The sequence below is a fragment of the Harmonia axyridis genome, chromosome 6 (genome assembly GCF_914767665.1).
Source record: "Harmonia axyridis chromosome 6, icHarAxyr1.1, whole genome shotgun sequence".
Taxonomy (NCBI): Eukaryota; Metazoa; Arthropoda; class Insecta; order Coleoptera; family Coccinellidae; genus Harmonia; species Harmonia axyridis.
In genome coordinates this window covers 39315935-39343507 of record NC_059506.1, presented here as the reverse complement: position 1 = coordinate 39343507, position 27573 = coordinate 39315935, and the positions used below count along the sequence as shown (strand labels likewise).

General features: G+C 37.6%; 1 protein-coding gene across 4 annotated transcripts; it reads right to left on the bottom strand.

The window, feature by feature from the left end:
• Positions 1–31: 31 nt before the first annotated feature.
• LOC123683346 (axin) lies at positions 32–26875 on the bottom strand. 4 transcript variants are annotated; one of them, XM_045622333.1, is made up of 13 exons: positions 7364–7514; positions 6817–7180; positions 5807–6131; positions 5423–5747; positions 5172–5367; positions 4789–5093; positions 4517–4663; positions 3867–4122; positions 3540–3757; positions 2904–3281; positions 1811–2011; positions 1474–1707; positions 32–1356 (listed from the first exon to the last, which is right to left on the bottom strand). In XM_045622333.1, exons 3-13 carry the CDS (start codon positions 6018–6020, stop codon positions 1230–1232), a joined length of 2601 nt encoding a protein of 866 aa, XP_045478289.1. In that variant the 5' UTR covers positions 6021–6131; positions 6817–7180; positions 7364–7514; the 3' UTR covers positions 32–1229. The 4 variants fall into 4 exon arrangements, with proteins under 4 accessions (XP_045478289.1, XP_045478288.1, XP_045478290.1 ...); XM_045622332.1 differs by lacking the exons at positions 6817–7180; positions 7364–7514 and adding an exon at positions 26272–26872; XM_045622334.1 differs by lacking the exon at positions 6817–7180 and having other exon boundaries at positions 7364–7383.
• Between the last annotated feature and the right edge of the window lie 698 nt (positions 26876–27573).

Below are 27573 nucleotides of genomic sequence, written 5' to 3'. Positions count from 1 at the left end.
GGGTTTCTCCAATGACAATAAAAATCGCACGAATAGAAAATACTAATTTATTCTTCAACAACATAAGAGACAGTGAGTTTTTTGTGTACAGTGTTAATATTTACAAATAAAAATGTTCATATCTTTTCTTGAACGTTTTTGTCGGATCGAAATAAGCCTGCCATTAACAATAAATTATAAACTGAAAACTACAAATATGGCACTACTAATTTTCAATTTGGACGATCGTCAAATAACTTCGAAATCCTCTTATACTTTAAAATACTGTCAATTTATGAAATAAAATACTTTATAAAAATAAGTATTCAAAATAGGCTATCTACAGATTCATAACTTACTATAATACAAAATTAGTTGATCGACATTCTGAAAACGCAGGTTTGTACATTTTGTTCCCTAAAACCAGAACTGTATTTTATAACTTTATCAGTTATAAATAGAAAACGATCCTTATGAGTATCTGATTTTTATTTGAAGAATTGCAGTTTCGTAATGTTCTCTTACAAATGTTACATAAATAAAAAAAAAATGAGGTATATGAAAACTATTCTATCGAAATAAAACTCTACACTATGAATGATAAGCTGCCAAAAATTTTCGCTTTATAAAAACATCTAACTAATTATTCCTTACCAAAAATACCGATCTGTTTCAAAATCTAAGGGGAATCAAAAAATCCAGATGAATATTTCGATATTTCATCTGCATTTTGAAATAGCTGAAGAACATCAAAAAGGCACTTCCTTACGCACCTAATTCATTTGATTATATATATCTAAAAATCGTTTTAAAAATTTTTATCTAAGTTAAAACAGAAAATTTTTAAGCAAAATTATAATTTTAAAATTATGACATTCTTAAAAGCAATAAATAAATTATATATTTTTTGATTTAGTTCTTACAAAACTAAGGAGATATCCACCCTTCACAATAACTACTGGCAGTGAAATTTTTTTTCGTATTTCAAAAACCCAATAACTGTGCAATAAATAAACAAAAATTAAGGAATTCACACTGAATCCCATGATTCTTTTCATTGTTGTGCAGTCGAGTAAATATATTTTTCATTATATCTCAAATTTCAAGTCATAAAACGCGTCTACAATTAAATAAATAAAATCCAGACAATCTGGTAAAAAAACCGCCATTTTAAGTAAATACAATAAAATTTCGAGAAGACTCTTTCCTCTGTAAATAGTACGCATTCTTTCCAGAATGTTAAGTTTTAATCAGTCGATCGGCTTCGCTAAAGCCATTACTTTGCCTTCGCACAAAGGTAAAAGGTCAGAATCTTTGTTCAATTCTTCTTGGATCACCTGATTGTCCAGCTCTTCGCAAACAGTCTTGAAAAAGTATCTGAAAGAAATGAACAATTTTATTAACCTAAACTCCACAGCTTTTAATGTCAATAAATGTCATAGGTTAGATTTAAATATAACCTCTAAAATCAATTTTATTGTAATTTTTTATTACCTATAGTTTCCTTTCTTTGGAAGATACTCTTTGAACTGCCTGAAGGTGATTTGGGAGCCGGGAATCTTTATGCGATAAGGGAACTGTTCATCGGCATAGGAAAACACAACTGTAGTATATTCATCAAGTGTTACTGCACCAGTACCTGGTACAACTGGACGTACACCCCTTGTAGATTTACGAAGTGTAGACTGACCACTCTGAGTCATATCGGGATAATATTTATTGGAAGATCTGGAACAAAAACGTGTTCTATAAATATTTCTCTCAATTACGACAAAAAAAATTATAATTCAAATTCGTATTGACGCAATTCACTCAAGAAAACATGACTTACCTCACTCTCGATCTCGTTCTGAAGTCATCGTCCAATAATCTTCTGCGAGCTTCCTCCAACTGATTGATAGTGTTAGGAAGAGGGGGCACTGGAATGTTCGGATCGGCAGTAAAAGGTTGCATAGGGCCTAGTGCTTCTGCGCCTGCACCTCTTTCCAAAGAATTAGACCTGGATCCCACGAAACCTTTGGCTCGGTGCCTACTAGAAATCGGAGAAGAACGTTGAGATCTTCAGTAAATTCAATTTTCCACTACCACTACTGCAACCATCTAACTTCATTAAGAAGTTTTTCCAATAAGGACTGAGGTTATTAAGAGGTCATCACGTCACCTTTTTGGAGGTCCATTAAGGGAAGATTGTACACTACTTGATAGACTCGAATCAAACTAATGCAGCTTCCAACTAATACTCGATCAAGCTTTTTTAAAGAGGTCAGGTCCGCCTTTTAAGAGGTCATGTCCATTGAGGACAGATTGAACACACTACTTGATGGATTCAAAACTAACTAATGCAGCTTCCAACTAATACTCAATCAAGCTTTTTTTAAAGAGGTCAGGTCCGCCTTTTAAGAGGTCATGTCCATTGAGGACAGATTGAACACACTACTTCATGGATTCAAAACAAACTAATACAGCTTCCAACTAATTCTCAATCAAGCTTTTTTTAAAGAGGTCAGGTCCGCTTTTTAAGAGGTCGTGTCCATTAAGGACAGATTGAACACACTACTCAATGGATTTCGAAACAAACTAATGCAACTCCCAACTAATACTCGATCAAGCTTTTTTAAAGAGGTCAGGCCAACCTTTTAAGAGGTCATTAAGGGCATAATTCAACACTACTTGACGCATTTGAATCAAACTACTATAGCTTTCAACTAACAACTTATCAAGGAGATTTTTTAAGGTTATATTGTAAACATGCAACAATAAGTGTTTGTCTCCTTGTAAATCTACCAATAAATTACCAGATTTTGTATTTTACATAAGCCAATTAAATATTACGGTCGTAATTTTGAAAAGACGCTAGAAAAGACATCTGGTCCCAATTGAAATAACTTCAAAAGATCACCAAGACCAGCCGATTAAAAACTAACCTGTGTTTTCCGGAAGACAGTTCGCTGTGAGTTCCAGACTGACTCTTAGTACTCCTATCGGCCTCCATCAGCCAAGCCAACACCCTATTGTCCTTAGCTAGAGCAGGTACAACAGCAGGAACCACAGGTGGGGTATCAGAAACTACAGAGACTCCGCTGTCAGTAAAGTCGGTCAGGGTCTTCTTCGAACCTGATCTCCTACTGGCAGAGCTCCTCACGAAGCGATCATCGCCGTACTCTGGCATCGATTTGGACTTCACCATGGATAGACGGTGTTCCGATCCATCCTGGAAGTCGTGAACGTTGCCCGAATCACCGCTGAACGTTGAATAACCATCCTTGTCTCTGCGTTTCGGTCGGCCGATTGGTATTTGATACCTGCAATGATAATTCGAGATTAGGTTAAGTTGTCAAAAGAAATCCAGTAGGGTTAGGTTAAGTAAAATGACGAATCAAGTTAGGTTAGATTGTAAATATAAAATGAGTAAGGGGAGATCAAGTTAGAATGATAAATAGAGTTAGGTTATGTTGAATTATGGTTTGAGAAAGTTTAGGTTAGGTAACATTAAAGTTAGTTTTAATCGAGTTGAGATTATTTATTGACCGATTTTATCATACTGGTGTTTTTTAATTTACCTGTTCCTATGAGGAGAATGGGGCCTTGGACTGACCACGCCCGGTGATCTAGACGGTGTAAGATCTGAGAATACTCTTGAGACATGTTGGTCCAAGATATCTTGATCATCATCGTCTTCAGGCTGGAGCAACAACAATTTTTCTTTCAGCACATTCGCCAAAGCTCTAGACTGAGGTTCGATCCTATGCTTATCCTCTGGCACTGTAGCCGAATCATTCTAAAAGAGACATTTATAAGTACAAAATAGAAATTTTAGGTCAAATTATTTATGAGGATTTTTGTAAATTATATGTTAGGTTGACTAAATAAATAAAAAAGAAAATTACCTCTAAAAGACGGAACCTTCTATCAAGCTCTAATTCCACTTCTTTCTCATTAATGGTCTCCAATTTTTTGATAAGGATGTTGGCAAACTGTTGAGGATCCTTTGGGGGTTCTGCGTTCCTGGCATCCAACCTTTGGGTCCTGGGGATGATTGTCTGGTGCATATGAGTCTCTCTATTGACAGCTGCAGATTCTTTGGCACGCTTGGCTTCAATAGCAGCTTTTCGTCTTACAGTCCTACTGACCGTTCGACCATCACTACAAAAGTCAACAAAATTAGGTATTCGTTTTGAATTTTATCAATTCAGCTATCTAAACTATAATAACTTCTGAAGAATTAATGTTGTTAATGGAAAATCATGAATATTTCATTAAAGTTCAACATGCTTCATTCGAAAAAATCATACTACATGCAGAAAACAACTTACTTCTTGGAATCTCCACCTCCACCGATTATTTCAAAGGAATCAACTACAATTATACGTTTTTCATTGAAAGATAAATTTTCAATATTACATTGATCTACAGTAAAAAAATTAATTCCAATATTTATTTATAGATGAATGTTATATATTTTAAATTTGGTTAAAATCCTGATGTTAGTTGGTAAAAGTTGATCCGATAGAGTATAATTTATCTTCTGAGTACTTACACAGAACTGTCGGTCATCGACATGTTATCAGATTCGGTCCTGACATCAGAACGGCTGCTGAGCGATTGCATCTCACTGTCCTGCCTTGACACAGGATTGTAACTATTGTAAGCTGCGTGCGCCCCCATATTGCGGTACAGGAACAAGCTAATCACACAGGCAATAGAATAATGCAGGAAAAAAACGGAATAAAAGGGAAACAAACAAAATGAAAGTAATCTAATTGATACTTTTGGAAGCTGCATGCTAATTGTGTCAAAAAAAAGACTCACCTAGCGTAAGCCTCAGATTGGGGCCTCAATTCTGCCGCACGGTGCTGCTGCGACAAGAGCAATAGGTCTTTGGTTAGTTTCAGAGGTTGGTTGATATTTGGTGTGTGACATCCAGTAGTTCCAGGTGTCTGGGAGTAGGACATGAGTGGTTTAGGAATGAACTCCAGGTCTTCATGAAGGGTTGGCAGAGATCCCACACCACAAGCCAAATTTTCCAAATCATCAATCTCCCTTGAAGTACAGGATTCGTTGCTAGGCTCCAGAACTTCATCATCGTAAGGTACAGGAAGCGTTGTTTGTGCAGCCTACAAAGAAATGATCGTTGTAACAAAGCTTCAAAGGGTTCCCGCAAGGATTCTTTCTAGGGCCTGTAAATTCCTTACCTGGAGACACTGGAGGTAAATTTCCGATTGTAAAAAATTTGGGTACGTAGTCGAGTTGATTTCGTTTTCAACCTGCAGTTGGGCTTCATCGAAAATTGTTACAGGAATATCCAAAGGTTCGTTGGAATTCAGAGCAGCCGATATTTGGGCACGTAGATTTTCATCGATTGGTAATAATGGAGACTGTACAAAAAAGCTGAAAAGATCTCTTTAATAAATGGTTCGACTCAAATAGTCCAATTAAATCTTACCTGAAAATAGCCTGCGCATATTGCTGTGCTTTATCCTGCTGGTCTTGCTTCCTGACGCCTTCGCAGGCAAGCCAAAACCTTAATGCTGCCGCATGATGGGGGCCTTCGCTCTCCAAATATTCCATAAATTGAGCGACTCCATCCGAGTCGTTCAAAAGATTTAGCAGGGACTGAGCCCATTTTATACAGGGAGGAGTGGGAGGAGACCCCTTATCTTTCAAGGTAGCGACCCCTGCTGCAACTGCTTTCACCTTTGTGGTTTGAGAAACACTAGGCTTTGGTGGCAATTGGGGGGGAGCACTGGGAGCAACAGATCTTGGAGGTACTAAACGAAAAAATTCATGTTAGATAAAATTCACTGTTTTCTTCAATTTTTCAACTCACTTGCAAGAGGTCGCTTGTCTCCGTCATAATTTCTGGGGTTGTCCATATGGTATTGAGGTTGCCCCCAATCGGAGACACATTGGGACCTTTCTTCACCAGGGACAGGGGGTCTGGGTGAGGTGAGATAAAATTTTGAGCCCTCATTGGGCACATTTGAATGATTAACAGAACAACCAACTTTCGAAGAGTTGTTCACATCTTCACAGTCTGACATGTTAAGAATATGATGAAGGCCTCGTTAAAGGCCTTGGAATTTTTTTTTCGTTGATAGTGCTTTTTTTCGTTCTAATTGGTAATTTTGAAGATTTAGAGGTCATGGTGGGAGCTGAAAAAAAAATTGAATTGTAGATAAACCATTAAAAAACATGTAGTCATCTCTACAAGTTAAAAAAAAAAACACAGAAAACTGTTCAGTATTAATTTATTCAGCAGAAAAAATATTTAATTCCATTAAAACCATTATATTCAAATATTAAATTCCATATTTTTTCAATTGTAGGTAATAGTTAGTTTATTAAATATAGAAGTCAGGGGATTAGGCTCCTATTGAATCAATAAAATCAGAAACGAGGGTGTGGTAGAACATTTCAATCGATAGCCAGCTCACGGAACAAAGACTTTTTATCGTGAAGCATGCGTAGCAACTACTGGATAGAAGAGCCCTATTGAACAGGGGAAAATCAATAGAATGTAATATACCATATTTTATAATCCAATAACAGACAATACAATAGGCTATAGGATATTCTAAGACCTAAATACCAAGTTAAAATATCAAACATGATTTGAAATATTGAAATCTGAGTAGACCCACGATAATTCAGGTAATATCAATTTCATAATTGGAAGTAAGGACCTCAGGTAGAAAATAATCAGTCATGCGGAAAAATATTAATAAACTGGAGCATCTTATTGTTGATCCCATCAATTATGAACATAATACACCCTCCAGCATTCCTCTTACATAAAAAAATCCACGTAAACCAAATATAAGAATACGATATACCTACCCCATGGTTTCCAAAAAGAACAACACAACAATTTTCTGAATAACAAGTGATTTAAATATCAATATTAAAACCACACACAATAGATTTTTAATAATACAATATTTTGAGAGGCTGTCAGAAATTATTGAGGTAATCGAGCCACAGGGATCTGTTTCGTAAGAACGTTGGATGCTGAATGAATGCTGCAGTCAAGTCAGTTCTTCGATCGATGATGAAAGAATGATTCATCCATGGGGTAGTTTTTTAGGGATATTATGCGTTGTATAAGGTTCATTTTAAATCAATAACTTTTCTCCAAACGCCACTTAATAAAAATATAGGATGTCTGAAGTCTTTTTCATTTCATTTCTTGCTGATATTAGAGCTGAAAATTGAATTATTTAGATTCAATCATGTTTAATTAATATACATCATAGTTTTATTCTTGGCTATATATATTTTGATGGTTTATAGGTACTTTTAATTTATTATTGGAAAAACCTTAAACAACTTTAAAAACTGAATTTTGATTGATATGAATTATGCTTACGGTTCATTATATTCTTACCATGATTAATAATATTGAATCATTGTTGTTCTCAAATAATAAGAATTCTGAATTGAGCTAATGAATTAAATTTCAAATATCGAACAAACCTTTTGAATTCTCAACGGTTATTTATTTCATATTTGAATGTTGACATTTCATTGGTGACTTCAGAACTAATTTTAACAGTAGTTCGTTTTGAACTCAATACGACAGCATAGAAGAATTTGTAGGAAAGTCTAGTGAAAAATTGAGTAATTATCCCAGTTTTGAGCTTATACTCTATATTTAATACATTATTAGTATGAAATATTTCATATTCACTGAACTAATGATATTATTTTCGAAAGGATTAACTCCCGCATAGCTTTTCTGTAAAGCATTAAAGTACAAATTACCCGTGAAATTATGGAGAATTAATAGTTTTCCTCTACGTGTAATAACATGGTTCATACGGTGGCAGAGTAGTTATTATTTAGTCTGTCCGCATCGTGTAATGTGAAATCTCCGTAACAAATCGAACGTCTCCTCTAAATATGTTCTTATATATTTATTATGCCTTAAGCCAAAAGGGAAGATTGTCGATGGAGATGTTTTGCGACAATAAGGATATTCTAATATTTCAGTCTGAAATTATGTTTTGAATAGTTATAATTGTAGGAAAAGTAGGCATCGACTATTTTCCTTGCCATAAACATAAAATAATATTGTGTTCTATGTCTATGTTAATTACCCGCCAAATCAAAGTATTTCATCAGAGACTAGTAATCTGTGATTTCATGGTGAAAAACTGTTATCAAGAAAATACTTTCAACTTTATAAAAGCCTCATAATTGAGAAAAGTTTCAGATATGTGTAACTTTTTGTGAAAGGGATTCACCAAGTTTGGAAGAATCTGTTGAACAGAAAGCAATTGACTTGATATCGAGAAAGGCTGTGATTATAGGTGAAATCAATTCAGACTCAGAGGTTAGTGTAAATTTGAATGCAATAGAAAACCTTGGATGTCTTAAGCTGAAAGATTTTCATTTATTGTTATGAAATGATCACTTCATTTATTTGAAGCTATTATTCGAATTTGATTTTCATTTTTGGTCTGTATAACAAGAAACTTTCAGCAATAGGTCATTTTGCCATATGTGATGAAAATATTTTCGAGTGACCAATGATTTTCGTTATTCATTACTTTCAACAAGTGATGTTTTGGGTTTATTTTCTACGTGTTTAATTGTTTTAGAACTCGGAACTTGAAATCTAACAGCCTTCTGTTGATGTGAACTTGAATTGAAGCATGTAATAATTACGGGTTAATAAAATGATTTGATGTTTATTCATTGGAAAAGGGTCGATATGATTGAAACAGCTGAGAATTCATTATAATTTGTGGGTGGTACTGAATAGTTATTCATTAAATCGACATCGCAATGTTCCATGAGTTTGGTTTTCTGTGGTCCCAAAATAGTCTAGCTCTATGGTCGAACACGATAGAATGTCGTTATCTATGGATCGATCGTCGATAATTTATGAGATATGTGGCGGTCGATTCCATTTGGGGAAACCCCGCACAGTAGCAGACCCCTTACGTAACAAGCGGCCACACACTGATTACGGAGACTGGGATCATCACCTGTTGAGTACCGCAGTCGCAAGTGAGTACCACTCGTCAACATGGAACGAGGGGTCGGGTCAGCGAACGCGGCAAGCAGCACTGGCGGTACCATTGCTCACGGCCTCTGGGCTTCAAAGGTACCGCCTGCCATTCAGCCGAAGCCTCTGGTACCCCCCGCACCCCACCCCGACGCAGATGCATTCTCCACGCTCGGCCTTTCTGTTTGTGCAGCTAGATAGCCGACAGAGGCCATTACTACAGGGACGTACTGGTCAACCGGAGGAATTCGGAGACTGTTATTTTCCGATTTTGCACGCTCACAGATCTTGACGGTTATAAGTCATGTAGTCATAGAGGAATGTGTGCGATTCGCGGCGGAACAGATATATTTATGAATCCTCATAGATTGGTATCTTGTTCTTTTTAGGAATTCTGGTCCTAGTTGAGAAATGAGAAAAGCATTGATGTGAAGACGGGAGTTCTTGAGTGAACGTCATTCATGCGCCCTTTAGAGACCACAGAACTGAATATATGGTCTTCTAGGGCGCATTGATGAACGAGAGCTTCACGTAAGTGCTTTCCTCATGTTCTCCTTGATTTGTTTGTGGTTTGGACGACTTGAAATTGTTATCTATATTGACACAAAATTTCAATTCGGTTGGATCTGGGTTGTTGCTGAAATAATAAGTTTTGTTTTCAATGTTCTGCTTCTATTTTCTATGGTTTTGATAATGTTATGATGAACACAAAATCCTGTGCTAAGTTTGAAGTGAATTATTTTATGAACGAGCAGAATTTCAATGGCCATATTCACTGAAAACTTCATGTTTTTAGGTTTTTACGTTATCGCTTTTAAGGACAGTCGGACGGATTCATAGAAATGACTTTGGGAGACCTCAGAGTAATAAACATAGATAAAGGGAGCATATGTCATTTTCAGTAAGCAAATTTTGTCCCCAACATGAACTATCAAATTTGACATGAAGCGCGCGGAAATGAAAACATATCAGTGATACGATATGTCACTCAATTCGCGAGTTAATCCATAAAGAAGGCACTTCTTATGTCCCATAGTGACTCAACGTTTCATATTAACTCAAAATATATCGAAATAAATACCTAAATATATCAGAAATTCAGAAAACAAACTTCAAGCGCGCCAAACGACGTGAAACAACCGATGACACTAGGAGAGCAAAATTTGCCAAACCTTGGATTTCAGCAGATAGATACAGAAAATCATAAATATTCTGCTTATTAAAAATTCGACAATTAGGAAAAATATAGGATTCCAAATATTCAGATTTGCATATTTAATCGGGAATCACTCAAATGAATACATTTCATTCAATATAATATACATTCATAACGATATAGTAAAATTGTGGATTTGAAAATAAATCACAATCCGACAACGTAATCTAACCATGTTGGATACATGTAAAAATTGCACATACTCCCTCTATCTATATTTATTACTCTATGCTTAAAATATTTCTATCGACTACCTTATTTACTGCAATCTGTGATCTCTGAATCATAGAAGTTATCTAAGAATCTGTGACTTTCGACAGTCACAGGAAAATATTCGCAGAAAGCATAGAATTCATTCAATGTTTTTCAACGAATTTCCGATGCTATCTAGTCCGTTCCTTACCCCGGTCATAAGAAACGTCACGTCGGCTCCAGTGGTTCGCATTTCAGCTCCGACCACGATAGGAGCCGACTCCCAACGGTCTGCATTTCTGAAATAGCACACCGTTTCCCGAACGGATCGCCATTAAATAAAAGTTTTTTTCTATGATTCGCGAACAATCTCATGGAGACGTTAATAGTTTCCACTGAGCGGACTCGTTTCCCTCAATTCTGTAGCGGGTATCACGCGCAAGTATCAAGGCTGGCCGGGAGGCGTTAAACAATAAAAGAAACGATTCCATTTCTATGGACGTCGCCGCGCTGACCATAGATCAAACCGAATTTGAATTAATCGTTTCCATTTCTGACCATAGATCAAACCGAATCTGAATTAATCGATTCCATTTCTGACCATAGATCAAACCGAATTAATCGGTTCGATTTCTGTGCCGGTCATAGAACGCAAGGGCGCCAGAAATCAGGATTGTCCGTCTCTCTCTCGCGCATAGAGCGGCGCACGGTATCCCTTTAATTAGTAAATTAACCGCCTATCTGCCCATCACGTTAGACTCCGTTTTGTTTCGTTTTTTTTTTAATGTATTGTGGTACGTTACGTCGGCATGGGTGTCTGAACGTTGCGTTTCAGCTGTCACGTGATGTTTCATGTGCGAGAATCGGAATTGAAGGCTTTTTTTTTCTCCTCTCGTCTTAGAGATAATTGGGGAACAGCTGGGAAGGCGAGTAAATTTCGGGGTTTTGGGTATTTTTAGTTGCACAATAGGATCGCGACAAACGACTTGGATGTTGCTTTTCGGAAGATCAAAACTGTTAACAGGTGTAGGCCGATCTGTCACGCGCGATCTTATCGTAAAGTCTTAATTATGCTACACTGGACGAAAATTGATGGGACCAAATTCTTTCGAATGATCGCACTGGGAATATCGCTGTATAGGTACATTTGTTTGATGGTTGATACGATCCTCAGAGTATTAAATATAGATAGAGAGCATATGTCATTTTCAGTAAGCAAATTCTGTCCCCAACATGAACTATCAAATTGACATGAAGCGCGCGGAAATGAAAACATAGCAGTGATACGATATTTCACTCAATTCGCGAGTTTCTCCACTAAGAACGCACTTCTTATGTCTCATAGTGAATTAACGTTTCATATTAACTCAAAATATATTGATATGAATACCTAAATATATCAGAAATTCAGAAAACAAACTTCAAGCGCGCCAAACGACGTGAAACAACCGATGACACTAGGAGAGCAAAAATTGCCAAACGTAGGATTTCAGCAGGTTGATACAGAAAATAATATATATTCTGATTATTATAAATTGGACAATTAGAAAAAATATCAGATTTCAAATATTCAAATTTGCATATTTAATTGAAAATCACTGAAATAAATATATTCCTTCAATAAAATATACATTCATAACGATATAGTAAAATTGTGGATTTGAAAATATATCACAATCTGACAACGTAATCTAACCATGTTGGGGACATGTAAAAATTGTGTATACTCCCTCTATCTATGCTTATTATTATGTGATACGATCATAGTGAAACACTGACTTGAATTTTTAAATATGCACACCGTTCTTAATACAGGACTATTTTCCAGGGTTTTCTAGATTATAGGACAATGTGAATAGATCATGTAAAAAACGTATCTCTATCACTTACGACATAACAAATGAGCCTAGGTCTATAAATCTTGGAGTGTCTTATCTATTGATTGTACAAATAAAAGTTGTGCCAATCTTTACCTTTTTAGTCAAACGACAGATGGTAGAAGGCAAGGTTTGAACCAAAGCTTATAAACCCAAGAACAAAATTCAGTTCTAACAATAATGAAGAGATTGGCAGCAGAAACAATAAAAATAAAAAAACATATCGAAAAGGAACATAAACAAACCAAAAGAAAAGGAACATAACACTCTAATCAAAAAGTCCTGTGCCTAACAAGTAAAAACGAATTTGTTTTCGAAATTCGACTTTATTCATCAACGTAATCACCTTTGATGTATTCTAACGTTCCTCTAACTTTTTCTACAAAAAGATTCGAAATAGTTCATCGATGCATAGACACGGTATTTCTACGTTATCTACATTCATATTTCCTCAATTACTTCACGAGCCAACAGGCTCGAATCTGAAACGTCACTCTCAAACAACAATTCGTTAGTACTCTAGATGGGCTTCTCTAAACAATTCCAGTTCTCTCCGACTCTCTCTCATTTTTGCGCTTCGTCGAGAACTGGCAGCAGTTGGTAGAACGCGGGAAACGAAGTCCAATCCAGAACAATGAAAGGCACTCGACCCACTCTACTGAATTCTTTATGACTTTTAGCGAAAACGAATGTTTATTTTACCCTCGTACTCGCAAATGGGACCCTACAACGTTCTGCACTCTGTCCCACCGCCCCCGGTGCTTATTGACAATAAGCAATCGCGCCACCCCTGAATAATTCACGGCGCGAAACAACGAAGACGTACAATAATTAGTTGGGCATTCAAACATTCAGCTTCACGTTCAATCGAAGTGGGCATGTCATCTCTGAATGAGACATAGAAAATTCTATCTCGCTGAGTTTCTAATAACAGGCCAATTGAAAAGTCTACGGTCTATCATAGTAGAACACATTTTTTTGGCAGAATTCGATTTTATTATTCAACCTAGTTGCCTCGAGGGCGATACAGAGATTATAGCGATCTTCCAACTTTTCGATACCATTTTTGTTGAACGATTTGTCTTCCGCTTCAAAATAGGCCTCACTTTCGGCGATTCTTCATTGGCGCTAAATTTCTTTCCAGTGAGCATTCTTTTGAGGTCTGAGAATAGGAAAAAGTCGCTGGGGGCCAGATCTGGCGAATACGTTGGATGCAGAAGCAATTCGAAGCCCAATTCATGCAATTTTGCCATTGTTTTCATTGATTTGTGACACGGCGCATTGTCTTGATGAAACAGCACCTTTTTTTCTTCAAATGGTGCCGTTTTTTAACGATTCATTCTTTAAACGATCCCATAACGCTAAATAATAATCGCTGTTGATGGTCTGGCCCTTTTGGAGGTAATCAATGAATATTATACCTTGCGCATCTCAGAATACTGATGCCATAACCTTGCTAGCTGATTGTTGTGTTTGTCAACTCTGCTGACTGTCGATTGGACTCCGGAGTGAAATTATTGAGCCATGTTTCATCCATTGTCATATATCGTCGCAAAAATTCAGGTTTATTGCACTTAAACAGCTTCAAACACTGCTCAGAATCATTAACACGTTGTTGATTCTGACCAATTGTGAGCTAGTGTGGCACCCATTTTGCACACAACTTTCTCATGTACAAATATTCGTGAATGATATGATGTACACGTTCAGATGATATCTTCACAACGTCTGCTATCTCGATCAACTTCACTTTACGGTCATTCAAAATTATTTTGTGAACTTTTTTATTTTTTCGTCGGTGACAGCCTCTTTTGGGCGTTCACTGCGTTCACCTTCTTCGGTGCTCTTTTCACCACGTTTTAACTTAGCATTCCAATCAATGATGGTTGATTATCCTGGTGCAGACCCCGGAAACTCTTCATCAAGCCAAGATTTTGCTTCAACTGTATTTTTTCCCCTTCAAAAAGCAATATTTTATCAGCACACGAAATTTTTTTTTCATATTTTTTCAAATAACAAAAGTAGCTACACTCACAACGCAATATCTCAAAACTAATGGTTGGACTGCTGTCAAATTTTGACACGTATCGTTTGAAGGTTGAAACGAACTAAAAATAATATGAATTTAATACTAGTACTGCCATCTGTGCATCAGACCTGGGACTTTTCAATTGGCCTAATATATTACTTTAAAGTCCTTCTTTTTTCGAAACTAGTAAACTACTTTTTTGTCTAATCGTTTGACGATTGACGAGTTGGCAGTTGTGATTTGGTTTTTTTTGTATTTGTTTAATATTAACTCATCATCACTTAACTTTTTAAAACATTTGGCTCTAATGAAGAAGTGATTGATTCTACAGAAAAAGTATTCAAAAGTTAGAGAAGCGTTGGAGTATCGAGTTATGTCCCCCCACTTATTGAATGTGTTATAGTTAAATAAAATGTTGATTTAAAATCTGATAAACAAAACTATTCCAACGCTAATCTCAATTTCGTATTTATATTGATTGAAATTTGACATCACAATCAGATTCCATCGGTTGAACGGAGAAAATGATAAACCTACAGAGAACTGCCTTATCGATTTCAAAACAACGTAGTCGATCAAAAGGCATAGACGCCGTCTGCTGTTCCGCACCTTCTCTCTAGCTAGAAATTGTGTCGGCAATTGCTCTGAACTCGAGCGCGCATTGTAACTCCGCGACCGATATACGTCAAAGATCGAGTGATCGGCAAACATTGCTTGTTTGAGGTAAATACGTCTAATAAAGCAAGCCGATCATTGAGGGAGCCGCTAAAAATCGAGTATCAATGGGTTCCAGCAATAGAACACACTCTATAAACTGATAGCGGTCCGATGTTACTCATATTCGTTTCCTTTACAGATGTGCCGCCTCGACGTACTTTATAGGTATGCACGGGATCAGATAAGATAACACCGGACTGGAATTTTGATGAACAGGGACGCCACTGAATTTGGGGGATGATGAATCATGGATATTGATGGCGTAGATGGTGAATCATTTGGTAGAAACAAGGAAATGCGAGTATAAAGGAAAAAATATATAAAGATAAGTATAAAATTGAATTATCGTAGACTAAGTTGAAATTGTATAAAAAGAAAAGACACCTTCAAAACTTGGACTTTTTTATTTGAACATATCACCCATGTGACGCAGATAGTCGGTTTTCAAAGTGTTTTGTGACGTGAAGATCCTTGGGTAAATTGAGGTTTTAACGTTAAAGCTACTGTGCAATTATAGATGGTAAGTCAACTTTGTAACAACGAGGATAATATGGAATTACGGAAATAACAAAGCTGAAAAGAGTGAAAAATCGTGATGATGTAATTAAGGTATCACAACTCGTGAAAAATAGATGGAAATTAATTGTTACTACGCCTGTAGTAGGAAACGAAAACGTCAGATTTGTCCTAGCCAATTTTCAATTTATGCACTATCCAAGAAATGCATAACTTTAGTTTTGAAGACCATTAGAGATACGATAAAATTACTAAGGCAAAAATGAAGAAAGAAGATATTTTAGAAGCATGAATTAGAAAAGAGACGAAAACTAATTAATGGCAGCAGCAACATAGGAAAGTTAGGAATTGAGTGACACAACAAATACAAACGTATAGTTAATACAATTGTTTATGGTAAAGCTTTGTGTATTCGCGGAATTGGTAGCAGAAATTAATGTATTCAATCCAAGGAAAAAATTATAGGATCGTACACAAAAAACACTGTAAGCATCCCGATCGCTATGAAACAAGAATTGTTTTCTATCGGTATATTCTAAATACATAGTTTGTATACAGGGTGGCCATTTGAAAACGAAACAGACAAGATTACAGACGAAATAAAGTTTTTCGATAGAAATGCTCGGACAGGTCGATTTCTGTTTCGAGGGGGACAACTTAAGATGTAGGTTACGGACGCATAGCGCTTCAACTCTTGCTGCTACAACCCCCACCCCCAATTTTTGAATAGGGAAGATGGGGTGAGTGATACCTCAATTTAAAGGTATTTTTATACTGATTTCAGCACAGTAATTGTTTTTTCATTTTATGCATTAGTTCTCGAAATATTCATGCGTTAGTTAGTTAGGAAGGAAGCCACAGTCATGGTTGTTTTGAAGCTCAAAATGTCGATTTTTCACAAAACACTACAAGTGCCATGAAAACACTACTTCATTTTCAAATACTCAGTTAAGAAAATTTCGAGAACTAATGCATAAAATGAAAAAAAAAATTACTGTTCTGAAATCAGTATAAAAATACCTTTCAAATGAGGTATCACTCACCCCATCTTCCCTAATCAAAATTTGGGGGTGAGAGTTGTAGTAGCAAGGGTTGAAGCGCTATGCGTCCGTAACCTACATCTTAAGTTGTCCCCCTCGAAACAGAAATCGACCTGTCCGAGCATTTCTATCGAAAAACTTTATTTAGTCTGTAATCTCGTCTGTTTCGTTTTCAAATGGCCACCCTGTATATTAAAAAGCAGGAGATTTCCCATTAAAACGGTAGAAAGGGCAACACCTCCCCGAATTCCGCCGGCCCACAGAACAGCATTAGATTGGCCCCCGATCCATAAACACAGAGATATACGAGGAAGCGATCGGGCGATGACAGTCCGATATCGGTCCCAATCTATTTCTATGGATCCCGCCGACGTCGCCCGTCTGTCGGTGTTCCACCTCCGGCCTTTTACGATTTCGTTATCTTATTCCCATGCAGTCGGCCGTGGAGGCCGCTCGTCATGCTAATCAAGGTTCTCCGAGTGATCTTTCGACGTTTTTTTCAGGCTTTCGACGAAACGGAATTCGTTACGTGGAATGACGTTTCATTAAACGTTTTCTCTGTGACTGGTCGCGGCGTGTGCACAGAGAACGGAGCCGCACGATTCATTGCCTTTTCCATTAGGGGCATGTCGTATGTCGCTTAGGTTAGGAGTCCTACGAGAGTCTCATTTATTTTTCGTTTCCTGGTTGTTTTAAGCTCCATCGGTCTGTCCAGGGATTGGAAAATTGGATTCGGGAGTGATTGATGGCTAGAAAAGACATCTCAGTGTCGTGATAACCCGGTTTCGGGTTAACGGAGGAATTCGTGCATTTCTTCTCGCACAGATTGCCATGCATCTTGATGTTGGAGTTGCGGGTGCAAAATTTGATAAAATAGAGAGATAAACTCATAAATTGAGTACTCCTCTATGTTTCACCAGGCCTTGTTCATCATGACATTCTAAAGTCATTATTCATGTTACACCATTGACTGGCTCATTTTCAAACGGCTCTATGATTCATCCAAATAACAGATAGACGACCAATAGCGAGTCTATTAACTGATTAATGTCGTCCATGAATTCATCATGAATTTCTCTCAGCGTTTACTTCAGAGTAATAAAAATAGATAGAGGGAGCATATGCCATTTTCAGTAGGCAAATTTTGTCCCCAACATGAACACTCAAATTTGACATAGAGCGCGCGGAAATAAAAACATATCAGTGATACGATATTTCACTCAATTCGCGAGTTTCTCCACAAAGAACGCACTTCTTATGTCCCATAGTGAATCAACGTTTCATATCAACTTAAAATATAATGAAATAAATACCTTAATATATCAGAAACTCCGAAAACAACCGATGACACTAGGAGAGCAAAAGTTGACAAACCTTGGATTTCAGCAGGTTGATACAGAAAATAATAGATATTCAGCTTATTATAAAATCGACAATTAGAAAAAATATCGGATTTCAAATATTCAAATTTTGCCTATTTAATCGTGAATCACTCAAATAAATATATTTCATTCAATTTAATATTTATTCATAACGATTTAATTAAATTGTGGATTTGAAAATATATCACAATCTGACAACGTAATCTCAACATGTTGGGGACATGTGAAAATTGCGTATACTCCCTCTATCTATGTTTATTACTCTAAGTTGTTCACAAATCAGCACTACTTTTGATAAAACAATTTGGCAATTTCAAAACGTTGTCGAAGCATGTATCTTTTCATGATTAAATGTCATAACCTACTGAACGCAAATGACACAAGAAATGTCAAAAAATAATACACCGTGTTGCCATTATAACCATTTTAAATCGTATCATTTCTATTGGTAATAGTATTTTGTAATGTAACATAATCAATTATCGTTACATCGTCAGAAGGTCACCACGCCAGTGGATCAAACGAAATCCCGCACCTTGCCAGTCTAGAACAAGCGATTTCCACGTCCGCTAATCGATCCCACTAAAATCTCCAATTTTCCGCGTCGCGGATCAAAGAGGCCCTTGCGCGCCCACAGACGGAGACAATAGACGAATCGAAACCATCGAGTTAATATTCACGCCCGTCGGCATGAGCCATGATGAGGCTAAAAACGCGGGCGAAAGGCGACTCTCACTTCGAGTAGGTCGCGCGAAACGCTCTCCCAGTCGTTGTCGGCCAGATCAAAGGCGGCCTCGACCGTTCCGTAATTTTTAAGTCCGCGAGCGGCTGGGCGGGGAGCGGGGAGACCGCGACACCACACACCGACGGCGGCTCCTTTGATGTCGGGCCGTCGAGCGTGATGCCACTTTGCGGACGTTTAGATATCGGTCTTCTTCTTTAATGTCCTGTCTCCGCGGCACTTTTCGACTGTTGCTGCCGGTCCATCGACGCGCGAGCCAGATGATCGCTCTCTCGGATTGTTTTCTGGCAGATTGTTGCTCTGTCGGTTACCTGCGGGGTTTAGCTCGCTTCGGGTGATATGGACAAAAGCCGCGAGGACAGTACGGTTACGTGCTTATGACTTCTTTTTGCTTTGTATCGTCGAAATACTCGAGGAAACATTCTGAGATCACTTCGACAGGAACAGCAATTCTGGCTTGTCCAAAATATAACAGGATTTGGTCGATGAAATACGAAATATGTATTGTTCATCAGAAATTGTTATAACACTTTCTAAGAAAGCCTCTTATACATCATATCAACCGATAATCAGATCATTTTTCGAGTCTATTTTCGGAAATTGATTACAATATTCGATGCTACTTCTCTTTTATGTTTTATCAATAGGATGATTCGCCCTCAGAAGAGTAATTTGAGTGTTGAAACCAAAAAAGTCGATCGTAACCATATCGGACGATAACGGTGGTTATTCGAAGATAGTTTGAGTCCAGAAATTCGGTATCTTGGTTGAATGGCGTTTTATCTGTGACATGCATTGAACACTCTGTGTCAATTCTAGGGAATCCAATCCCGCTCCAAAAAATCACTTTCGCAAAACCACGGGATAAAAATTATCAATCCTATATCCATCGCAAATCTCGAAATTTCGATCTCACAGAATTTCAGAGGGATCCAGCATTTGTGGGATTGGATTCCCTAGTTGTGTCTCAAGTAATTTTGTTGACGAATACATATGCAGAAAATCCTGCAAAAGTATAATTGTGAATTCTTACATGTTTCTTCGGGTGTTTAAATCCGGCAACGTCGATTATGAGATCGAAGCGCCGCGGTCATAAAAACATACCTAGAAACGGACGGTAATTGTACTTAGGGTAGATTTCTAGAAATCGGATGAAGCCGAGGCCCGTCCTCAGAGTGGAAGAGGGCAGAGATCGGCCTGTTTGGAATGCGCCCACGTGGTTTATCGTACAGAGGTCCGTCTTCGGAATTCCGCTTAGAATCCGAGATATGTTTCATTTCGACGCGTGTAAGTTTGGAATTTAATAAAAATCGCGGGAATATTCCAATAAATCCATCTGACCGTGACATATTGCGAGGATGTTTCACATATTGCAGGTTGATAGGCATTTGGAATATGACGACGTGGGAACTGCGGACTACATATGTGAATTGGAAACTACGATTGAAATTTTACTTTAATATCATCCTGAATTCTCAACATTACTGGGAACGTCCGGGTTGACAGTTCAAGTGAACTATCTGAGAAGATTATAAAGTGGTTTATTTGACTAAAAACGTAAGAGAGCAATCATTGCAGAAGCTCCTATAATTATACACACAAATGACAGGTTATTTATGGTAATTACCTGTAGTTTGTGTTTAAGAGTATGCGCTTTTAAAACTTTTTTAGTATTTACCCAATAAACTTGATATTTTCTTCTTTGAAGTGGAAATTCGAGTTTTGGAGAGAGAAGTAAGTCCACCGTAATCATATCAGAGGAATACGATGCGGGTTTTGATAAGATTTTGCCTAGAAACTCACACAAATCTGCTTTTTTCAATATACAAAGTTTCAAAATGAAGCATTCTAAACGCCAGATGATGCTCAAACTCCGCGTGAATATAGAAGACAGTTGCGCCAATTGAGCGACAAAAAGAATATCGTCAGTATTTCCATAGTAGAGTTCAAAAAATTTTTTAGTAGGAGAGAACTAGGATGCGTAGAATCCCTGGTGTATGTACTGATTCACTTTTGTTTCAGACTTTCTGGAGATATCCACCTGTTGCTTTGGTGTTCTGCTTTACCAGAGATCTGTAAGGTGGCGCTCTTCAGAAATTTTCGAATTCCCGCTATCTGCCTGGCGCCGTTTAAAAATGAAATACTGATTTTAGACTTTACAAACTTTCACAATAAATTACAATTCAGTTCCTATCGAATTTTCAATGAAATGAATGGAATATAACGACACGTTGGAGTATAGAAGATTGTTACGAGCATAGAATATAAAATAATATTGTTCCATACACAAAAGTCACGAGAGCCGAGAATCGAGAGAAATGTCAAATATAAACGATGTATGCGCCATCTGAAACAGACGCGATTCCTCGAAATCAAGTAGGTATAAATCTGAAAAATCTCTCGTTTTGTCTGAAAGTTTTATTGGTATAAGTAGACACACCAGGTTTTCTATGCATCATAGAGAGAACCTTGTTTATTCTATGCATACAAAACCTCTAGACGGATTTCACAGAATATAACGCTAGACCTCTATCATTCACTGGAGCATCAAGAATCGATTATTGTTATTCAATGCGGCCGCAATGTGGAACCGGAAATGAAGAACAGTAGTGACGCCCGCGAGTAGAATTTCGATGTCCGTCAGTTGTCAGTGGACGTTGAACCATTGTTGCCAATATCCGTATCGATTGACCTGTCTCCTACTATCCCTCAAACCAAACAATTATGAGTCATAGAAATACACGGATCGATGTGGGCACAAGTAAATTAATTGTTGGAGACAGAGAGAATTCCGAGCACAGAAATGAAGAAATCTCCGTCGATGGTCCTCAATCGCACCGGCAATTACGGCAAGATAATTCCCCGGTCGAATTTGCATAAACCCCCGATATAACTGGAGGTAGTGAAGGCACCGCCCTGTTTTTATAATTTACGCGAAGAAGTGATGTTTAGTTCGCCTCGGCCGCCATCATTCTTCGGAGATGCCAGCCGGCCGAAGAGAACGCCGCTGTTACCTGGACTATCTGCTGTGTGGATTATAATTACGGGCGGCTTCCATTGAAGATGAAAGAGGATGGGTTGAGAGAAAAGAGACCGAGCCGCGGCTAAAAACGAACCGGCCGATGGACAGATGTTAGGAGATCGGGGACCAGGGACGTATCGGCCCGTCACGCCTTCTCTCGAAGGAATATCGCGCCACCGTTCTGACAACCATTGTTGTCAACTAAGGTCGGGATCTCAGAGGGAGCATATGTCATTTTCAATAAGCAAATTTTGTCCTCAACATGAATTATCAAATTTGACATGAAGCGCGCGGAAATGAAAACATATCAGTGATAAGATATTTCACTCAATTCGCGAGTTTCTCCACGAAGAACGCACTTCTTATGTCCCATAGTGAATCAACGTTTCATATCAACTCAAAATATATTGAAATAAATACCTAAATATATCAGAAATTCAGAAAACAAACTTCAAGCGCGCCAATCGACGTGAAAAAACCGATGGCTCTAGCAGAGCAAAAGTTGTCAAACCTTGGATTTCAGCAGGTAGATACAGAAAATAATAAATATCCTGCTTATTATAAATTCGATAATTAGGAAAAATATCGGATTCCCAATATTCAAGTTTGCATATTTAATCGGGAATCACTCAAATAAATATATTTCATTCAATATCATATACATTCATAATGATATAGTAAACTTTTGCTCTCCTAGTGTCATCGGTATTGGGAATCCGATATTTTTCATAATTGTCGAATTTATAATGAGCTGAATATTTATTATTTTCTGTATCTACCTGCTGAAATCCAAGGTTTGGTAACTTTTGCTCTCCTAGTGTCATCGGTGGTTTCACGTCGTTTGACGCGTTTGAAGTTTGTTTCCTGAATTTCTGATATATTTAGGTATTTATTTCAATTAATTTTGAGTTCAAATGAAACGTTGATTCACTATGGGACATAAGAAGTGCGTTCTTTGTGGAGAAACTCGCGAAATGAGTGAAATATCGTATCACTGATATGTTTTCATTTCCGCGCGCTTCATGTCAAATTTGATAGTTCATGGTCGGGATAAATTTTGCTTACTGAAAATGACATACGCTCCCTCTATCTATGTTTACTACTCTGAGATAATAACACACTCAAGATTGCAGTAGAAATCCAATTACGCGTGAGAAACGACAGCAATGTACGTCGAGATCATACAGTATCAGATAGATATCGTCAATTAAGTCATTTTTGATGGCCGTAGCAGCCAATTAATGTGCCATCATTGAAATTTCTAGCTAACAATGAGAGTTCTATTGTCGTGAACGACGAAGTCGATTTCAATCGAAACCACTAACACTTCGAGAAAGCGTACGCTCAAAAATAATCGTTACCACCCTGTGGTAAGAAATGAGTCTCATTTACGACCCTGCCTACCCTCCCATCGGCCGCCTGATGATACCTAGAGATGTTGGTGGAGCAAATCCAAGAAGGACCTATTTCCGAGAAATGAGCACCCTTATTTGCCGACTGCTATTAGAGACTCAGGCACCCTGCGGTGAAGACCTGAATTTTACACGGAATTACAATCCGGACGGTCCGACAGCTTTTTTTTCTCGAAGGGACAAGCCCTTTCATAAGCTTTTTTTTTCTTCGTGACGCCCCTCTTGCCGGCCAAAAAATTGGCTGTCGGAACGTGTGTAATTGTCTTTTATGGTTGAAGATTGCTGTTGAAAGGGTTCTCAGGGATGTTATTGAATTACCGTTAAATTTCATGTACAGGATGTTTCAAAAGGAAAGGTTCAAAGTCATCAGTACTTTGCCTCTACAATTGACAGCGTATTAGGTGTGAAGTGACATTTTGCTTTATAATTTTTATTCACAATTGCTTCTCATTTCAAGATTTATTCAAGTTCTTCTCGTTGCTTTCAATTTTTTGAAAGACAAAAATGGTACGCTACTGATATATTTCAAAATAACAATCATTTTTTAATTTCTCGTTCAATTGGTAAGAAAAAATCTCTCCATGGGGGTTCTCTATTTATGCAAAAAATCTCAACTTTAATTTATTATCATCAGCTATCTAATAAAAGGCAATTCATTAAAGAAAGGGAAAAATACGCTTTGAAATGTTTCATTATTTTGGCTAAGAACGCTCCCAACGAAAAAATGTATGAGAGATTTTTTGTCACACATTGAACAAGGAATCAAAAAAAGATTTCAAGCTTGAAATATGGTGCATAATTTTTCTTTAAAAAACAGGGACCATTATCTGCATGCGCGCCAATGATGAACATAAAGTTCTTAATTGCATGCCAATAAATACCTCTTGAAACCCACAAAATTTCATTCGAATATCTCAACCAGTTTCAAAGCAATAAATAGTCAGAAGTTAAGAAGAACTTTTAACACTCCGTATCTCAGAATACGAAGCATTGCCGAACAAAAATTATATAGCAAACTGTCATAGTCTCATGCAGATTCAACCCCTCCAGTTTGTCCCACCTCACTAACACCCTGTATATTTAAAATGTCCTATATACCTGAAGAAGTAATTAAGGTGTCACAAATTCGTCATTCACATCACAAACAACCCAGTGTTTCATCTGAAAGTTTCCCCCATGTTCAACTACCACAAAACAACAAATCAAATGTGTCAAAGATCCATACCCTAGGTTAATCGAATAAAAGCAATCAAGACCAATAGAAAGTCACACGGAACTAACCCCTTACAAATTCCCCTCCAACGATCTCGTCCAACAATCGCAGTCAATGATTCATAAACGACGTCCCTTTGATCTTGCCGCCCGTCGGCGACTTCAAAGGAACCCCGATATCGTCGCCTCTCGACATAGGAAACGAACATTAAGAATCCGTTTCCGCATTCTTGTCGAAAATTGCGGTTCCAGTGGGTTTTATCTCTGTCCCACCCTTGATAAAAACTACCCAGACGTTGACGTCGGCCCGAGTCAAAGGATTTACCTACCGGGTGGTTCATAATGATAAAAAGGGATTATTCTGTTTGTCTCTGGTGGCGGCTTTGGAGAAAGAGGTGATGAGGTCGTAAAAGGAATTGTGGTCCCCTACAGGCAAATATTGATATATGGCGTTCAATCTACCACTCCCCCATGTGTTCTCGAAGACGTGCAATTTGAACAGTTTGGTAGATTAAAAAAAGGATACTTCTGCAAGTGTTTTCCTATGAAAATTACGCAGATTGCAAGAGGATCTCTTGTTTCCCTTAAAAGTACCATGTGTTGACCCGACAAAATTACCAATTGACGAATAGAATATTTATTTATCCAAGTGGAGTGTATATGCCGTTTTTTTCCCTGCCTTTATGCATTAGCATTTAGTTTTGTAGTTATGACGATCTATGAATTGATGCTCAATTGAGGTCAATTTATTGTCTATTAGGCTTGACAAATGACTCAAAGAAGAGGAAGAAATGACGAAAATTAGGAAAAGATCAGAGGTGTGTTAGCAATAAGAAAAGCTGCAAACAGTGATAAGTTTGCCTGAGAAAAAAGGTTGTTAGCTTTTTACTAAATATATTAGAACAATGTTAGGTATTCTTCTACAATTTTGTTATCATTAATTATCTAAGAGAATGAACTCAATAACACAAAGATGACGAATAAATCTACTGTGACATGCTGCAAACAATTATTGGTTTGCCTGTGAAATTTAGACAAGTTAGTATTGAAACAATGTAAGGAATTCTTCTACAATTTTGTTATCTAACAATACTATTCTATATTCTAATGTACAGATGTGAAGCAAGATGTGAATGTTTTTGTATGAATCTACTTTGCGAGAATCGATCATTAAAAACTAATCATAACTAATGCCACCTGGTTCCTGAAGACAACAAAGTTGTAATTAACCAGAAACCACTAATCATAATAACGATTCTCAGGTGATATGACATAATACGCTTGGTAATTACTCTTAAAACAACACTTAAAACGCGATTTCAGGTTTTTTTTTCTGAACCTTTTGGGTACAATCGAATTGAATACTTCTCTGGAATTCTATAGTCTATTGGCGAATGTACCACATTTAATGAATGGCAACTTGATAGGAAGGTATATTCTCCGATAAGCTATCAGAAAAACGGTCTTGCTTCAGCGAAAACCAATATAAACTAAAAACTAATCACATAAAAATGTTTACATCAAGAAAATATCACAAACGGGCTGTTGTACCATGAATGTTCAATAATTATATTCTTCCTAGTTTCTTCTTGAAATTTGGAAGCCTAGTTTTTAATTAGTTTTCGATCTATTTGAAGTGACAAAGGTCTTCTTCGATGACGGTGAAATTGAACTCTATTCCCCGTCTTCAACAGCTGTTGACGAAACTTTTACAAGAGGAAAAATCTCCTACGAATAGTTCGAAGCTCGTCTTGAACATTCTCCGGAGTCGAAGGCAATAGATTAATGTTTTGGGACCACTATATAACCTATAATTGATGGAACAGAAAATGGCAATATATCCACAGAATTCCTTCGTATATTCAGGCCGTGGAAGTTCCATACAAACACGGAAGGATCAGGGCTGGCCTTCCCGAACAACCTACCTTTCAATAATACGTCCAGTTATCCAAAGGCCCAATGTTATTTTGGTAACAACACTGCACATTTTAACGTAAAACCATTTTTGACGGATCGAACAGTCGAATAAAGCATCAGCTCGTCACGGAACCGTCGAACTTGACCAGACGAAACGGCGAAAAAATCGACATCAAAACACGTAAATAAACTCTATATATTCAGGCACTGTATCATCACAAACTGAAATCTAAGGCCGCCATGAGAGGTTTCGTGGTGATCGGGCATGCGCCACCTGGTTGACAACTGTTGAACTAATCAGCGGGCTCGAAGGACCAATCGGATCGCGTCGAGGAACACGTTGGTTCGCGGGTACGTTCGGGAGATTCGAATGGAACGGAGGTGGAAGCGATACAACTGAACGTCGGGACTGAATAGCCCACTACAATTTCGTGGTGAAAAGCGTTTGCGGCCAAAGTGGGGGCCGTGAGGGCACTTTCGGTAATTTGGCTTCGTTTTTCCCATTCAGATTTGATGGGGTTGAATCGAGGGTTGCGATTCTTTTCGCTTTCATGTTTTTCGCTATTGTTCCTTTGTTTCTTTTCGGCGGAATTTGGAATGACATATGGGACCATGGGTCTCGCTCCTGGGATGTTCAAATAGAGCTTCAAGAGCTCATTAGAGCGCAAAAATTTTGGATTTCAGAAGACTAATTTATTGCGTATTGAATTTTTCAAATTAACGATAAACTTCAATTCAATTTACCAATTTAATAGATACGAAATGGTGGATGCTATATTTTACTTTTATTTTTGGCGGATGCGTTAATCAGAAAAATGCGTACTTAAGTCACATTCCACCAAAATTTTAGTACTCCAGTACCCCAGTACGAAAGAGAAATGTTAGTAGTAGTAATAATAGTAATTTACGTAACAAGTCCGGAAAATAGGGTTTTTTTGGACGAATAGACAGACTTCCAGGACGAGCGTAGGCGAGTCTGTGAGTCCAAAAAAACTATTTTCGGGCGTGTTGCGTACAATATTTTTTCGGCAACCATGTAAAATAACACTATCGCTGCTGCTTTCCATATTTTATTGCGATTGCGATCAAAAAACATGAAAATTTTTGACAACCAATTTCATTTGAACTGTCAGCCGTTATCTCGGTTGCTATGGATTCTATGATTCTTTTCCGGCCTAGTCCGGGAAGTACGTACTTTCCGGACTAGGCCGGGAAATGCTACTTTCCCGGCCTCAGAGAAGAAGCGTCCGGGAAGTGAGCACTTCCCGGACGGTTGCCGAAAAAAATATTTTTTTCGTCTGACAGAAAGT

What these genes read in the sequence shown, in the direction of transcription:
- LOC123683346 (XM_045622332.1), bottom strand. Translation starts at nt 6,020, where the DNA reads ATGTCAGACTGTGAAGATGTGAACAACTCTTCGAAAGTTGGTTGTTCT. An exon ending in TATGCGCAGGCTATTTTCAG is followed by an intron (nt 5,368 to 5,422) that starts GTAAGATTTAAT and finishes AGATCTTTTCAG; the next exon opens with CTTTTTTGTACAGTCTCCAT. An exon ending in CAATCTGAGGCTTACGCTAG is followed by an intron (nt 4,664 to 4,788) that starts GTGAGTCTTTTT and finishes CTGTGTGATTAG; the next exon opens with CTTGTTCCTGTACCGCAATA.